The 16841-nt window shown below is 41.0% G+C and overlaps 1 protein-coding gene across 9 annotated transcripts; it reads left to right on the top strand.

Moving 5' to 3' along the window:
* Positions 1-805: 805 nt before the first annotated feature.
* On the top strand, positions 806-15483 carry SAR1A (secretion associated Ras related GTPase 1A). 9 transcript variants are annotated; one of them, XM_055080995.1, is made up of 10 exons: positions 806-915; positions 1316-1376; positions 1655-1754; positions 4142-4281; positions 4524-4596; positions 4730-4849; positions 5276-5341; positions 8377-8480; positions 11729-11860; positions 13075-15483. In XM_055080995.1, the coding sequence occupies exons 5-10, from the start codon at positions 4539-4541 to the stop codon at positions 13189-13191; spliced, it is 597 nt and encodes a 198-aa protein (XP_054936970.1). In that variant the 5' UTR covers positions 806-915; positions 1316-1376; positions 1655-1754; positions 4142-4281; positions 4524-4538; the 3' UTR covers positions 13192-15483. The 9 variants fall into 9 exon arrangements, with proteins under 9 accessions (XP_054936970.1, XP_054936969.1, XP_054936968.1 ...); XM_055080994.1 differs by lacking the exon at positions 1655-1754; XM_055080993.1 differs by lacking the exon at positions 1655-1754 and having other exon boundaries at positions 1316-1537.
* Positions 15484-16841: the final 1358 nt, after the last annotated feature.

Here is a 16841-nt window from a genome sequence, read left to right as displayed (position 1 = left end):
TGTAATTTTACTTACAGAAAATTGAGATCTTTATGATACTGAGTCTTCCCATCCAAAAGCATCATTCATCTTTCCATTTGACTGTTTTCTTATCTGTAAAATCGGAGTAATAATACCAATCTCATAGGGCTGTCCTCAGAATTAAATGAGAAACTGAAGGTGAAGGAACCAATATTTGGTTTGGAAGTGATTTGCCACTTCGTAGGGTATGAACTCGGGCTTGGTTACCACAGGATTCTGAACTTCGGTTCTCTCATTTGTAAACTGGGGATGACAATAGTATCTGCTTCACAGGGCCGTAATGAAAGGGTCAAATGAAATGAGGCCTGCAAAGTACTCAGTGCACTGGAACATAAGTACTCAACGAATATTAGCTGTTCTTCTAGAAAACAGGCTATCCCAGGGAACTGCGATTTAACGCAGAAGCTCGCTGGGATCCATCTTAGGTCGAGAGCTCTGAGGTCAACTCTTCCTTCCGAGAACCTACCCACCTGCTGGTCGCCACTTCTGATTTTCCCCCAGCGTCTGGGAACGCACTCGGTCCGATTTGAAGCCGTCTAGGTCCCCCGCGAGACTCCAGGATGATACCCCCAACCCTCCGGGCCTTGGCTCTGCCACGTCTCGCGGATCCCGCACTCTCTACGGGAGGAGGCGGGCCAAGTCGAGCCCGCCCCCGAGGGCCTTCGTCTCTCCCGAGGCCCGCCCCTCCGCGGTCCCAGTCGCTGGTAGGGCGGCACCAGGTGTCAGAGCGCCTTGACGCTGCGAAGGGGCGGGGGCGAGCACGCGCCCGGAAGTCCCGGGGGAGGGGGTGTTACGTATATCCGGCGAGTAGGTGGCGGTCCCGGGTGTTTCTGGGCTCTGTGCTCTGAGGGAGGGTCCAAGCCGCCTGCTGCCGCCGGAGGAGCCCCTTAGGCCGTGAGTCGGGGGCCGCGGCGAAGGAGGGAGCCGGGGCCGGAGGCGCTGGGGTGTCTGGCGGAGAGGGTTGGGGCGGAGGCCGGCGCAGGCGGGATTGTGGGGGGGGAAGTGACACGCAGGCGGTTCTTTGGGGCCGCGGGACTCGTTCTGGGCGGGGACGGGCCGGCTTGGCCGGGTCTGCTTGGTCCCCTGCCGGCCTCTCGGGTATCGGGTCCATCAGCATTCCGCTCGGGGGTCTTGCATCTACTGGGCAGGATAACAGTTTTCCTGTCGGTACCGTGCGCTCCGGTTTACGAATCGGCTTCACATTCCCTGTCTTGGATGAGCTTCAGCCCTCGGTGGGGTGGATTGAAGTCCTTGATGATTATCCTTTTTTTTTTTTTTTTTTTTTTTTTTGCAGATTCGGGGACTAAGGCTCGTTGAGGCACAGTGAATTGCCCAAGGCCCCGCAGATAGCAAGTGTGAGCGTTCGAACCAGATCTCCTGGCTCCTAGTCCAGGGCTCTCCCCACCCCCACTTCAGCTGTGTGTTATCATCTGCTGCTGTCCTGGGTCGAACCCCGTGTTTTCTTCCTCCACTTGCCCCTTTTTCCCCTCTCTTCAGTGCATGGAAAAAAATCTCTGTTAGTATTCTCCCTTGTTCTCGTCTTTTCTCCTTTACCGCGGTGCATCTGCTTAGGTTTTGACAGGGGGCTTTACACAGTTTTGCAATGGGGTGACCTTTGACGTTTACCCTGCAGCCAAGCAAAGTTTCTTAGCTGAAAACCAGCGGCTTGCTACCCCCACATCTGTCTGAAACGGTGTCTTCAAGTTGCCCTGAGCATGAATAAGAAGTAATGAGTATGTATAAGAAGTGATGCATAGATTTTTTGTTGGTTAATTATCAGTCTGGTGCTCCTCCTTTTTATTTATTTGAATCAGTCAGTCCTGAAATTTGCAAGTGTTAGTTTTAGGTATGTTGGCAGTGCTTTTGTTGGTAGTTAGAGCCCTTAGATTGTAGTCTAATTTGCCATAAGGTGCCATAAGGTGGTAAAGTGGATCAAGGATAGAAAAGGAATAAAATGCTAGTTATTAATATATCGTTCAGAAGTTGTGATGACAGTGTAAGGAAGAAAACAGCAGGTTATCATCTGTGTAGTTGGTGGTTTAAGGAAGATTTGTTTTTTAAAAGCAGTTTTGTGATTTGCGTTGGAATTTTATGTGATATTAACAGGAAGAGCTTTGGCTTTGGCATTAAAAGAGGAGGGTTTAAGTCCTGGCATTGTTAGTTTTTCAGCTGAGCAGTCTTGGTTAAGCTAGCTAATCTAGGACCATCAGCATCCTCATCTTGTTAAATGAGGCTAAGGATTCCTACCTCATAGCGTTGGTGTGAGGCTGAAATGAGATATATGTGCAGGCACTGTATAAACTGCAAAACTACTCACGAGGGTGTACAAAGCCTAAGATCTCAAGGATGGAGGAGCCATCAGAGACATTTCCTTAACTTTAGGTAACAATACAGTGCAACTCTTTGGGTCCAGTCAGGGGTTTTATTATTTTTTAACATCACCTGAAGAGTTTCTTCAAGTACTTTCCATAGATCATTTTGGAGGGAAGAATTATGGGACTTTTAAAGCAGGGATGTCAAGTGAAAATAAATTGGAAAGTCAGAGTAGTTCAGTTAACCGTGAAAAATTCCCTAAAATGTGCTTTTCCCCTTGTCACCTTGGGAGAATTTATCTAGTTGGGAATACTTATAAAATGATGTAGTAAAACTTTACAAACTGTCTAGAAAGTAATGACTGCAAACCAGTGTGGTATAAATGAATATATAAGTGTTGGGTTTTAAAGTCGTAATCATTGGGAGTGACCTTAATGAGAGGTGCTCTCTAAAGGTGAGCCCTGCTTCTCCAAATGGTAGATGGAGAAAATAGGGAAGGATGACTGGTTTGGTGGGATTGCAGAGGAGAGGCACATTGTTCTTTTACTTAACCTACAGTGGAAACTTAAGCACAGGAACTTTGTGAGTATATTTAAGTCATTGCACTTCTTAAAGTAGAGACAAAGTTTCTGGACAAAACTATTATTTAACATTCTAAATTTGGTTTTTCTGCCAAAATATATTTTGATGTTACTGAAGAAGGGAAGAAAACGTTATTTAGTATCCTTTTTTTTTTTGGCCGCACTGCGCGGCATGCAGAATTTCCCTGAACAGGGATTGAACCCGTGCCCCTGCAGTGGAAGTGCGGAGTCTTAACCACTGGACCACCAGGGAAGTCCTAGGATCTTTCTATAAAAGCTTTTTCCTTCAGTCTCCACCCCACCCAAACTCCCAAGCTTCATTTGGCCCTTCTATGGTAAGAGCCATAGAAGATAAGCACTAAAGCAGTCCCTAAAGTTTACATGTCAGGCCACAGGCCTGTTTTTAAAAAACGCAGTAATTGGATGAAAAAGAAAATTAACACATACTGTCTCCATTTTTCAATTTCTTCTTCATCTAGCATTCTTTGAATGAAGAATATAGGTGGGTTTTTGTGGCTAACCCTTTTACAGTAAACTTCTGTTTACTTTTTTGAAAAAACAAAGCTTCAGCAAATTTGTTTGATAGCAGTTGGCCACCTTGTGTTCAGGTGTTCTTGCTGATGGAGAGGAGTGAAAATGAGGGATCATTCTTTTTTCTGCACCAAATCTGAGATATTGAGGCAGAAGTTCAGTGTAATCAGGACATGCTGACTCTGAGAAACCTTAACACCCACCATGGCTCTAGATCCTACCTTCTTAACATTCAGAGGTCCTCTTGCTTATTCCCCAGTGTATGTAGACCTTTTAGGAACTTCGGGTCATCTTCTGTTTTGTCTAGGCTTATGGGAAACAGTAGAAAAAGTGGTGTTAATATCAGTATTGAGGTATATACTTGGCTAGGAGCCTACCTCTATGCCCTGAATGAGTATTCTTATTTTAAGAAAGTCCATATTTGTAAAATGGGTTAGGTAGATCTTGATTATTCACATTATGATTGGATTCTCTTATCTCTTCATGGCTCTCCATTATAGTGATATCTTTTTAAAAATTGAGATACATATTATAAGAGGGGTTAAACAAATATTAAGAAGAGATAGCAGTGGAGCAGTGCAAATTGTGCCAGCCAGTAGGATTTTGGTGACCTTGTTTTTTAGAGTTGTTTGCAAGGATGGGTTAATATGCTTTTCATTCAGGTTAATATGCCTTTATTCTTATTTTCTACTTAGTGCATCAGTGTGACATTTTGATCCAGATTATTGATGGGGCTGATTTCCTAGAAGTTTTGCTAACTGGTAGACAGAAGTGGTGTATCTAGGGAATGCGAATGAGCAGCTGCCTGGAGGAGTGAATCACACAGTAAAAGAGGAAAGTATATCTTTAACTCCTAGTCTTCTGAGTATCATAGATTGAAAACTTAGAAAACCAGAAGTTTGTGCAGATCTGAGGACCCCAGACACTTCCCTCCAGAGTGCACAATCCTTTGTTTTCTTATGCCCCAAAACATGGGACTGTAAACATGCATCAGGGCCAGCGAATTAGAGTTAACTTCTCCAGAAATATACTAGCATTCAGAAAGCTAATGTTTGCTGCTTTCCTATTTTATACAGGTAGTAAGCATTAATAATGTCTTTCATCTTTGAGTGGCTCTACAATGGCTTCAGCAGTGTGCTCCAGTTCCTAGGTAAAGCCATTTCCTTGAAATATATCATAGGTTTCAAACTATATGTATTTCCTGTAACCATTTAAATGTTGATACAAGTAGGCTTTGGTGTGTAGAGAACAAATTATGTTAACTTTTTTTTTTTCTTTTTTAGGACTCTACAAGAAATCTGGAAAACTTGTATTCTTGGGTTTGGACAATGCAGGCAAAACCACTCTTCTACACATGCTCAAAGATGACAGATTGGGCCAACATGTTCCAACATTACATCCGAGTAGGTTTGAAAATACCGGTGACCTTTTGATATTTGAGGGTCAGTGTCAGGGCTGTAGGATGAATCCCAAGTTGATTCAGTTCTGTTATTAACTGAAGCCCCAAAAGACAACTTACTTGAAAAAAATTCCTTATAGGACACGCTCAGGTCAAACACCCATAAATCTAAACCTCTGGAACTTTGTCACTATCTGTTCTCACTAGTCCTGCAATGGGACACATCTCCCATATCTACTTCTAAGGAGCAGCAAACACCTTGGAGGAAAAGAGACTTGGCTTTTTAGAATTATTTAAGAGTGTTTTCACCCTTGTATCCTTTTCTTTACATAGTGAAAGCTTCATTAGGTTTTGCATTTGTATTGGATTAGAATACTGGTAGTTGGGCCTTGTTGGATGGAGAAGTTTATTTCCTTCCTTTATTTTTCAGCATCAGAAGAGCTGACAATTGCTGGAATGACTTTTACAACTTTTGATCTTGGTGGGCATGAGCAAGGTAAGAGATGATTCAGTGGAAGGGTGGTTGACTTCTGGTTCATTTTGTTCCCCTTCTTTTTTAAAGCAGTGTGTCATATATACCTTTTAAATTGCTTGAGATCTTACTTAATGAAGTTGTTTAATTCACTTATTTTTAAGTAATTTCAAACTTGCCAAAAGTTGCATAAATAATACAGAGAACTCCCCTCCTTTATAACTTTTGCCCAAATTTATTAGTCTCCCTCTCTGTGTAATACACGTTAATATTTATTTTTCTTGACCCTTTTGTGAGTTCATCATGTTCTTTTACTCCTTAAATACTTTAATGCATGTTTCCTAATAACTAGAATATTCCCTTATATAATCATAATAATTATCAGACCCAGGAAGCTTTATTTGTCTACTCTATAGTGTATATTCCCTTTTTTCGTCATTTGTTCTAATAATCTCCTTTATAGCATTTTTCCTCTTATGCAAGATCCATTACAATATCACATATTGAATTTAATCATGTCTTTCTTGTATCCGTTATTCAATGGAGTTAAAGTATGTAGGAAATTAAGTTATTTGTAAGTGATTTTAAATTTGTCAAAAGTTGCAAAAATAATACAGTGACTATTTGTGACCACCATGATCTGAATTGATTTTTTTGTATACTCTCCCCATTTGGGGCAGTTGGTGGAACATTTTCTTCTGCCTTCTTGCACTCCATTTGGTTCCCAGTTCTTGTCAGGTGTTTTGGAGATATGCAGAATGGGGCATCTTTATCCAATCAATGCCCACTTTACATTTGGCAAGACTGTAGGCTTAGGAGTAAAACATTTAAGATGTGGGAATAAATATTCTGGGAAGGTAGAAGAAAGAACCTACTGAGATTCTGTCAGGTTTACTCATTTGTTATTAAATTGAGTTAAGATGTCTCCTTTTGGAGCATTATGTTATTAGGTTGAATCTAATACAGTTTTTTTTAAAGTATAGTTTAAAAAAATAGAATATTGGTAATTGTAAATGTAAAGTCAGATAATTTTAGCTAGAAGGCTGAGAAGAGATCCAAATAATTTTATAGTCAGTGATTTCATTAACATATAATTACATTTATTTTATTCATTTATTATTTACATCCTACAAAATCATTTATGTAGTATGATCACCATCACATAAAATACCTATACAGAAGAAAGATTGAAAGAAAATACACTGAAACATTAGCAGTGGCCGTGTATTGATGGAGGATTATACATTATCTTGTTTCCTTTTTTTCTGTAATGAGCTTGTATTATTTCCATTTGGGTAGGGATGGGTGTATGTTCTCTTTTCTGCTTCTTTCAGAAGTATTTGTAACTGCTTACAAATTTAAATTCAGAGATAACGTGGTTATAAGCTGAACTGAGACCATCTGGAGAATGCAGAAGGAGTAGGTGTTTTTAGACACCTGAACTGGGAATTGTGTATTATTTGGTTTGATAAATTTAGCTTTCAGGTTTTGATAGAGAGGGGAAATGCCTTTAGGTACAGATGGTCCCCAACTTAATGATGGTTCGACTTAAGATTTTTTGACTTTATGGTGATGCAAAAGTGATACGCATTCAATAGAAACTGTACTTCAGATTTTGAATTTTGATCTTTTCCCAGGCTAGCCACGTATGGTATTGTACTATAGTCTCTCATCATGCTGGGCAGCTCCCAGTCAGCCATGTGATCCCAAGGGTAAACAACTGATATACTTACAACCATTCTGCACTGATGCAACCATTCTCTTTTCCACTTTCAGTACAATGTTCAGTAAATTACATGAGAGATTCAACACATTACAAAATAGGTTTTGTGTTAGATGATTTTGCCCAACCGTAGGCTGATGTAAGTGTTCTGAGCACTTTTAAGGTAGGCTAGGCTAAGCTCTGTTTGGTAGGTGTATTAAATGCATTTTCGACTTATGAGATTTTCAGTTTACGATTGATTTATCGGGACATAACCCCATCGTTAGTCAAGAAAAATCTGTACATAGTTTTGTTTTGTTTGAGGAAAATTTACTTAACAGAAACACTTTCATGATAACCTAGCCACCATTTTACACAAATTACTAAAATGCTATACATTTGGAGGTTTCCCTTTTTTTTTTTTGGTATAACTTAAAAATTTTAACTTATGCAAGTAGTCCAGGCTCAATGTCACAAATTCAGTATACAATCAGTATTCAAATATGGGAGGTAAAAGTGAAATTCCCCGACCTCCCCTTCTTAGTCCCACTCTTCAGAGGTAACCATTGTTAAATGTTTGATGATTTTAGACACCTAGAGATGCTTCCTTAATCATCCCATTGAAAGGACCAGAAACGAATGGCTTAGAAATTATAATACAATTAAAGCATTACTTCCCAGACCATTATCACTTCATGTCATTAACAAAAAAATAAAATTTATAGGGCACACTGGGTTAAATAAGGAAACTGAGGTAATTGGCCTGGGAACTTCAACCACCTGTCAAGCCTAGTCTCCCTATGGGCTGTGTGAATGAATGTGTCAGTACGCTTATGCATTGGTTACTTAGGAACACATTGGTTACTTGGGACGAAAGTTATATTGAAAAGTAATTTGCATCCTGATATTTTAACTCAGAGGTTGTAAACTAAAATGGCTCCAGGGGTGAGGTAGGTCATTTAAGTGAGTGAAATTGGGAGTAAGTAGGGAGTGCTGGTAACTTTTTCAGACTGAAGAACTGAGACCTCATCTAAAGGGGTAGCCACCACTCAGTTCCAGCTGATTATTATCCATCCAGCATGTGGATAGATAGGCATGGGATTGCCAGATGTTGCACTTTTTCAGAAAGTCAGGCAGAAAACCCTGATTTTCAGATTTTAAAACATCAAGATTCAGTTCATGGACCATCAGTTTATATCCTCTGTTCGACTTAATACTGGCTAGGACTTGGAGAATCTATACAGAGTCTAATGCTATTGAAACCTGGCCAGGATTTGTCTACTTTATAGACCATTAGGTTATTCATTTTCAGTATATATGTTTTTAAATTGATGCAACTGCAAACTTTGTCTTTTAGCCCGTCGAGTTTGGAAAAATTATCTCCCTGCAATTAATGGGATTGTCTTTCTGGTGGACTGTGCAGATCATCCTCGACTCATGGAATCCAAAGTTGAGCTTAATGTATGTTTATTTTTTTTTTCCTTTCTTGGCCTCTGTTTAAGAAATACAGCTCAGTAGTGCTAATACTTAATCATTCCAGTTAACATTTGGTAAAAGTCCTAGTTACAGGCAGAAAGTGTTTTAAAATCTAAGACATTGCTTTTCGATGTTCTGAGGAAACTTGGCTCGAACACGAGTAAATTAACTTTGCTTATATCTATCATAGGGTGACTCTTTGTGCAGTTTGCTCAGGACACTCCTCAGTTAATGCCTGTTTTCCCAGCATAATTAATGTCTTTCCCTTTCACATATCACGTATGTTCACTGTTTATGAAGTGTCGGCATAGTGAAACCTTAAAGGAGATATTAGTGTTCTTTGCGTTTTTGAATCTGTGTTCTCAGGTTGTGCCTGCCCATTCTTGCACTGAGTGACTTGTCAGACCTTAATAGTCTGTTCTGTCTTCAGTTTCAGTCACATGCAGTGTTTGATACTAACTAGGACTCACCTCAAGTTTTTTCCTTTCTCACCATTGCATTTTCTTGGCTTGATAATTTCTGTAATGTTGCCTTTGTAATGCCTACTGTGTTACCCTGTGCCTCTTCTTTCTCTTTGATTTACAGCTGTCTGTCTGCATTTTTGTTCCTGACAATTTGAACCTCTCAGGTTTAAGTATGTTTGTTGAATCTGAAGCTCTAGTCTCATGGAGAATCGCCTACAGGGCAGTCCTTCCCTTACTTGACCCCTTGGCACTGGTCATTCTCTCTCTAAACTCCCCTTAGAGTTTTAGTGCTTTCTCTCTGGCTGATACTTCTCACACTCTTTCACAAGCACCCGTTCCCCTGCTTAGCCCTTAAATCTTGGTGCTTTCCCAGGCTGGTCCAGGCTTCTCCCATTCCTTCATCTGCAACCCACATGCCAGTGACCCCCAGATGGATTTCTCTTGTTTAAACCTCTCCTGTGCTCCAGCCTCATACATAATGGTACTTACTAGAAACACTACCTACCATTTCTTTTTTAAAAAAATTTTTTTTGTGGTACGCGGGCCTCTCACTGTCGTGGCCTCTTCTGTTGCGGAGCACAGGCTCCGGATGCGCCGGCTCAGCGGCCATGGCTCACGGGCCCAGCTGCTCCACAGCATGTGGGATCCTCCCGGACCGGGGCACGAACCCACGTCCCCTGCATTGGCAGGCGGACTCTCAACCACTGCGCCACCAGGGAAGCCCTACTTACCATTTCTGTTTTCCCAGAATGGAACTGTTCATTTTCCCTCATCTACGTGGACATGCAGTGAATTACTGTAGATTCCACCACCACCCTGCCATATACTATAATGCTGGAAGGAACTTACTCAGACTTGTCTTTGCCCTACTTAATATTCTTGAATAGATCTCTTACCACTTTGGGGATAAAATCCACCAATCTTTTGCTTAGCACATAAGATCTTTCATGATCTTTCCTCGTTTATTTCTTCAGCTTTTCTCTCTATTGCCTACCTTGAACTACATTCCAAACATAGATAACAACTTGTTCTCCCTTGTGTATGCAGAAGTAACTGTCTCTGCCTGGTTTTCTCACCTGACCCTTACCCCCTTTTGCTGGTAAATTTCTAAATGTCCTTTTAAGAGATTTCAGAGTTCAGGTATGACTGCTTCTGGGAAGCCTTCTCTGACCTCTCAGACTGTTAAACTCTCCATCTTATCAGTGTCTGTTGTCTTTGCTGATTTTCTTTTAGGTCTCTCCCATCGGATTGTGAACTTAGATGGTAGGGACGTTGTCTTATTTCTTTGTGAAACCCCTGTACCTAGTAAAGCCTAGGGCACATAATACGCACTTTTTTAGTATTTAATGAATGAATGACATTCTTACTCTGATTTTGTATAACATTTCCTGGAACTTGAGATGTTCAAAGTAGGTTTCTCTTCAGCTCTGCTCTTCTTTCCTAGCTTTTCCTGTCAGTGCAATAGATTCGCAAGCTTGAAATCTCTGCCAGCTTCGACTCCTATGTTGTCTGTCTTATCATTTAGATATCAGTCTCTTCACTTCTTTCTCCAGAATGCCTGCTGCACTATTCATTACATGCTGCTAGCTTAGGCTAGATCATCATCCCTTACCTGAGCACCACAGGTAGATACTATTTGCAGATTCATCGTACTAAAAGTGTAGATTCTATCTAATAATTTCTGGATTTGGGGTCTTTGGGATCTATTGTAGCTGACTTCTCAGACTGGCACCATAATGCTTGTCATCCCTTCCCAACCCATTTACTCTGTCAACACATGTCATCATAAATGCTTTAATCCAGCCAGGTGATACTCCATGTGGCTTCCTGAATTCTTTTCCTGCCGTAAAGCCATTGCTTATATTCTTCCTTCTTTGGATTCTGCCTATCCACACCCTGCCCCTCCTTCAGAGTCCAGTTTAGTTTCCACATCTTTGCTAAGACTTTCCTCAAGCCCACATTGCCATTTTATTTTCCTGAACGTCTTTTAGTATTTATATTCTCTTCCTACTCATTGCGACACTTAATCATCCACTTGCCTTGCTTTGCTGACAGATGAATATAGACTGAGGATTTCTTGAGCCAGGGATATGTCTTTCCTTTTGTCTTCCTTTCAGTGTCGGAGATAGTGCTTTGTAGTGCTTTGCACACATGGGGCATCTAGTGGATATTTGGGGACTCCGGTAGTCATTTTTTTTTTTTTGCGGTACGCGGGCCTCTCACTGTTGCGGCCTCTCCCGTCGCGGAGCACAGTCTCCGGACGCGCAGGCTCAGCAGCCATGGCTCACGGGCCCAGCCGCTCTGCGGCATGTGGGATCTTCCCAGACCGGGGCACGAACCCGTGTCCCCTGCATCGGCAGGCGGATTCTCAACCACTGCGCCACCAGGGAAGCCCCGGTAGTCATCTTTGAGGCTCTGTAGCCAGAGCTTTGTTCTTCTAGGACAGTGCTCAGGGGAGAGCTGAGGATGGCCTGTGGCTGAGTGATTTAGCTCAGAGTTAAGGTTGGGCAGTTTTGCTGCCTTGCAAATAGACAGAGCTTTATATTATAATTGTTTTGAAGCTGTTAGGGGATTTCTAACTAACGTCAAGGTAATTTTTAGGGACTATAATGTCAAGATTAACTTCTAGTTAATCACTCAGGTATAAATATGGTCAGATTTTCACTTTACATTTGATACCTTATAGACAAGTGAAAGTCAAAGTTGTTTTCATTATTTGGTGGGCTTTTATAGATTCCTCACTCAACTCATTTTTTATCTTGTCTTTAGGCTTTAATGACTGATGAAACAATATCCAACGTGCCAATCCTTATCTTGGGTAACAAAATTGACAGAACAGATGCAATCAGTGAAGAAAAACTCCGTGAGATATTTGGGCTTTATGGACAGACCACAGGAAAGGCAAGAGAAAAATCTTCAGGGGACATATTATAAAGGAAATTCACAGCTTGTGAAACATTCATGTTGTGCTATCTAGATTTTACTTGTCTTTCAAAAGTAACTGGGCTTAGTATTTGTTTAACTAGAGGTGATTTGTAGACTCTCTGAAGGCAGGAGTGTCTTCTTTTTTTAACTGTTTTCTAATGAGAGATTCCTCGGGTATATAAGGATGAAGGAAATGGTAGAAAAAGCAAACTTGTCATTTTAAGAATTTTCTGACTGTCTTTCAAATCCGGTTCTGAGAAATCAATTTTGAAAGCCTCCTTAGCCAGAAATTTTTTTCCACTGGAAATTTCAGGTTATGAAGAGTGATCATTTATATCACTTTCCAAGCATTGAAATCAGAGCACTGGGTTATACTTAGTGCTCCTTGCTGAAAGAGGTAGGACTGTTACCCCTATTTTGAAGATGAGGAAACTCTGAGAGTTATTGGCTCAGGTCTACACAGCAAGTCAGTGATGAAATCAGGAATAGAACCCAAGTCTTCCAGGTCAGTAGGTTATGCTGTTTCCAGTAGGAAGGAGAACCCTGTTGCAGAAAAGTATGCTTGGGAGAGAAAAATCTAGATCAGCCATAATTACAGGAATCCTGGTTTTTTGAGCTTTAGGTTTTGGCATATTTAATTTTTTAAAATGTCCTTTTCTGGGATCTTTAACTTCCTGACGTTTTTGCATGGCTCCTTAGTCTTGCCTCTTCTTGGTTATCTAGTTCTTTCTAGAAATGCTTCCTTTAATTAGTTAAGTTTTCCCTCTTACACGCACATGAATTTTTAATTTTCTTAATGTAACCTGTCATTAGTGTATATTTCTGAATGCTTGTGTTAATGAGGATGTCCTTATTTCTAAGAAGTCCTGGACTTCTTTTGTCCATGAAAGAGCCTGCTGGTTCTGTGCGTCCCAGTGGCCTTTTTCTTGGTTTGCTGCCATAGCTTTCCAGATGCATGTTGGTGTGTTCAAAGCAAAGCCTCTTCACAATGAGAGGGAGAATCTGGTAATAGGACTGGGCTGCTTATCTGTCCTGAAAGCACAAACCCAAATGCCCTTGACCACATTTCTGTAATTAATCCCTACTCAGATTTGCTTTTGAGGGACAGAGGAAGTGATTTTTGTTGTCACCCTTTCAAGCTTTTCCACATGGAGATGCTAATGGACCTTTCTTGATTTTGCCTCCCCTAGGGGAATGTGACCCTGAAGGAGCTGAATGCCCGCCCCATGGAAGTGTTCATGTGCAGTGTGCTCAAGAGGCAAGGCTATGGCGAGGGCTTCCGTTGGCTCTCCCAGTATATTGACTGATGTTTGGACAGTGAAAATAAAAGAGTTTTACTTCTCTGGACTGATCCTATTCACAGCTTCCTCATGAACTTTTCTAATAGAACAAGGAAAGCTCTCCGACCATGTCTGGCGTTGAGAAGCCAAGAGTCTCTGTCAGCTCTCTCATCGCCCAGTGGTGACATGTGCTCTTCTCCACACTGTTGGGAGGTAACGCTGCCCCACGTGCTGGTGCAGGTCAGCACCCCGGGACTTGCAAGTGGCAGGATTTGCCGGGTAGAGCTGTGTGCCATCACGGAGCACCTGGAAAGAAAAACACGTCTCACCACTGTGGTTGATTTCAAAAGAAAGTGATTCTATTTTTTAAAGAAAGTGTTATTAGTGTAATTGGTGACCCTCCTAATAACTTTTTGAGTTCACAATTTACTTGGTCCAGAGTTTGCTTTTTTTTTTTTTTTTTTTAAACTAGTGAATGGCATTTAGATACTTCATAAAATTATGCACAGATACACATTGGAGGCCAGAGCTCAGTCAAATGAACAGCAGGCTGGTGAGAGAGGCTCCCATCTCACTAACTGCCTTGTAGTAGGTGGCACCACCTTGTGCACAGAGCGCTAGGAAAGGGCAGAACCCCGACCTTGCAATTGAGGCCAGTTCCCACAGTCTCGGGCTACCATCATTCCTCATCCCAGCATGCATAGCAGATTGTTCACTGCGGAGGAGTTAATTGTAGAGTGGGTTATTGTTATTATTTTTACTCATAAAGTTACAAATTTCAGCCAGTCTTTTATGTAGTTGTGAAATTTCATTTCCCTCCGTAGCACCTTTTTCATTTTCAGTTGTAAAAAGTGACTTTTGCCTCATGAAAGACTTGAGAACACATTCCTTGTTGTCACACATTGCAGGTGTGTCTCAGCCATTTTTGTAGATTCTAGGGGAAATTTTTCTGAATAGGAGAGTCACACAGGATGAAGTTAACAGCTTAAGGGCTCTTAATTCTGTGAGTTGAGAACTTAAAAATCTGGTATTGTAGCATTTGTTGGAATCTAGGAAAGATTCACCCATTGGGCTTTAAAATTTCCACTTGCAGAATTTGGTTTCTTTATTGGACTCTTCATGAGCTCTGTTTTTTTTTTATTGGTTACCAACTTATTTTTGGTGTTAAAGATTAACATCTGTAGCTTTTCCAGATTTTTTGGGGTGGAGTGGGGGGTGTTAGGAAATTGCCTTTCTCCAGTCCAGAAATAATCTGGGGAAACTCTAAGCCAAGAACTTTGTGTTGAGCTGTTCTTTTGGGCCAGCATCACTTGTAAGCACCTGGTATAAAAGCCTCAGCATCCCCAGTAGTGTGATGAGGATTATTTTTATAGCATTCCATTTTCCTAATACCACATGTGAAATTGGATTTTCATGATCTTAACCAATATTTTACCCTTGTAGTAAAGGATGAAGGGATAGGAGATGGTCTTCATGTGGGAGGATATCTTCATTTATTTCTCCGTTAATGAAAGATAAGAGGTATTTTCCTCAAAACTGACAATTGTAATGCCGAGGTGTATTTGCAGAGGCCTGAACTAAATTCAGTGGATTGTTGCTTCTAATGTGAGGGTGGGGAAGGTGTGGATAATGTATTCCTGGGGTGAGAGAGTATCGTTCTTTAGTTGGATTTCCCATTGTTAGTCTTCAGTACTCACCTGTTGGGAAAGCATACTTTTTCACTGCTAGGTACCAAATGCAGAGGCTCAGTGAAGTATAAAGCTGGGAAGAGCATGCCTTTCATTTATTAGCAAGCATAGCTGGTTTGGAAAGGGGTTAAAGCCTTAAGTGAACAAATCTAGCTAACAGTGAATGAACTAGGTAGTTGCATACTTTTAATTTTCTTTGGCTAAAGGTAACCCATACTTCTCTATCCAGAGATACAAGAGGTGATTGCTTCAGTGTTAGTTTTCTGATTTTTTTTTTCTTTATATTTGTCCCTAATCACTTTTTAGCAAGCTAGAATACTGTGGATTCTACACAGGGCAGCTCTTTGTGAAGGTGGTTTATTTTGGCCACTGGAGAAAGAGTCGGGATTGAAAAATCAAGTGGCAACAGTCTATTTCTTGCCCCACAGAAATAATATAGAGGAAAGAAGCCGCTGTGAGGAACTTGGCTCCTGACAGGATCAGAGCTTTGTACTGGAACTCCCATGAATTGAGACTTTTCATTCTGTTTTATCAGAGTGCATATGTGTCCTATTTCAGGAAAAGTAAAACAGTCATTTACAAAAGAAAGTCAATCTGTATCCTAAGCGTTTTAATAAAAAGTTAAAACATTTGCTATCTTGCTCCTTTTTTTTGGCATTGGTTTGTTCTGAATATGAACATAGCATGACATTTGTTGGCGGGGGTGGGGGGTGGGCAAAAGTTCTTCCATACTTACGGGAAGAAATATTTACAAAGGGTGTGAGAGACAGACTGCTACGGGGGGGCGTGGGGTATGGGTGGAAAGGCCAGGCCAATTTACACATTCCACTGGAAGTAATAAGTTTAGTACCGTTTGAGAGCCTTGGAACATGCAGTGGTCCCAGGATTGGTTGTCATTTCTGCAACAGGAAGGACATGGCAGACTTTTGAACAAAATCTCCTGTTAACATGCTAGCAAGGACTGGGTCCAGTTTAGCTGTGTTTCATCATTTGATACAAAATTGGAGAGAATCCATTGAATGCTACATTTGGCAAAATAGAAGTAATGAAACCTGTGCTTGTGCATTTACTAGGCTTGTAGGAAGCTTTGCGTTTAAAAAACCCAAATGAGGTTCTAAAACTAAAGTACTGGAATAAAATAGAATGGGAAGCAAAATGCAACAGGTTCTTTTTGACTGAGTATTAAATTACTGGAGGCATCAAGATTGAAACTAATAACAGTGGAATGATGCCATGGGTTTTATGCTTATATGGGTTTGTGTCATTTGAGTCAGAGCGGAACATGAAAATTAAAGGCTGAGTCAATGAGCCCAGCACTAGGCGGTCTCACCTTGGCTGTCGACTGTGACTTGGGACTCCACTGTGATGTGCCATAAACAGAAAAACATGCAAACAGTTCATGCTGGAGGCTTGGGCGTCATTAAGGGAGAATTACTGGACTCCAGAGAGAAAGAAGCAATTGCTAGGAAGTTGGATAGGTAATAGGTTTTACTGCGATCAAGCCATCTTCTGTGTCACAGAACCAAAAGAAGACAGCACCTGCTATAGGAAGACTGCTGATTTCAGTCCTGCCTCATACTATAATGGATCATCATTTCCCTTTCTCAAACAGGTTTGTGTCACTGGGAGCATTGAGCATTACCCTGTGTTGTGCTTGGGATACACCAAGCAGTGTTAGTTTATTCAAAAATTTGAGGCAGAAAGGTTATGTAATTTAAGTAGTAATTGAATATTTTCATTAATGCTGACATAAATACGTATTAAAATAATCTTATTAAAATTAGTTGACATTGTGATAAACAGACCATCATAAAATGTCTAGCTTGTAGTGACTGCTTCAGGGATATCCTGCAGCCCCCCAAAACGTACTTGTTCGTGTTCCTCTGTCCTCAGGGTGACTTCATTGGAAAAGTAAGGATGTTTTATGCCAGGGTAAAGCAGGGATGGCAAACTACAGCTCGTGGTCCAGATCTGGCCTGCTGCCTGTTT

Source organism: Physeter macrocephalus, chromosome 20 (assembly GCF_002837175.3).
Source record: "Physeter macrocephalus isolate SW-GA chromosome 20, ASM283717v5, whole genome shotgun sequence".
NCBI classification, from domain to species: Eukaryota; Metazoa; Chordata; class Mammalia; order Artiodactyla; family Physeteridae; genus Physeter; species Physeter macrocephalus.
Note: the sequence above shows the minus strand (reverse complement) of the source record. Positions and strands in the feature narration are given on the sequence as shown.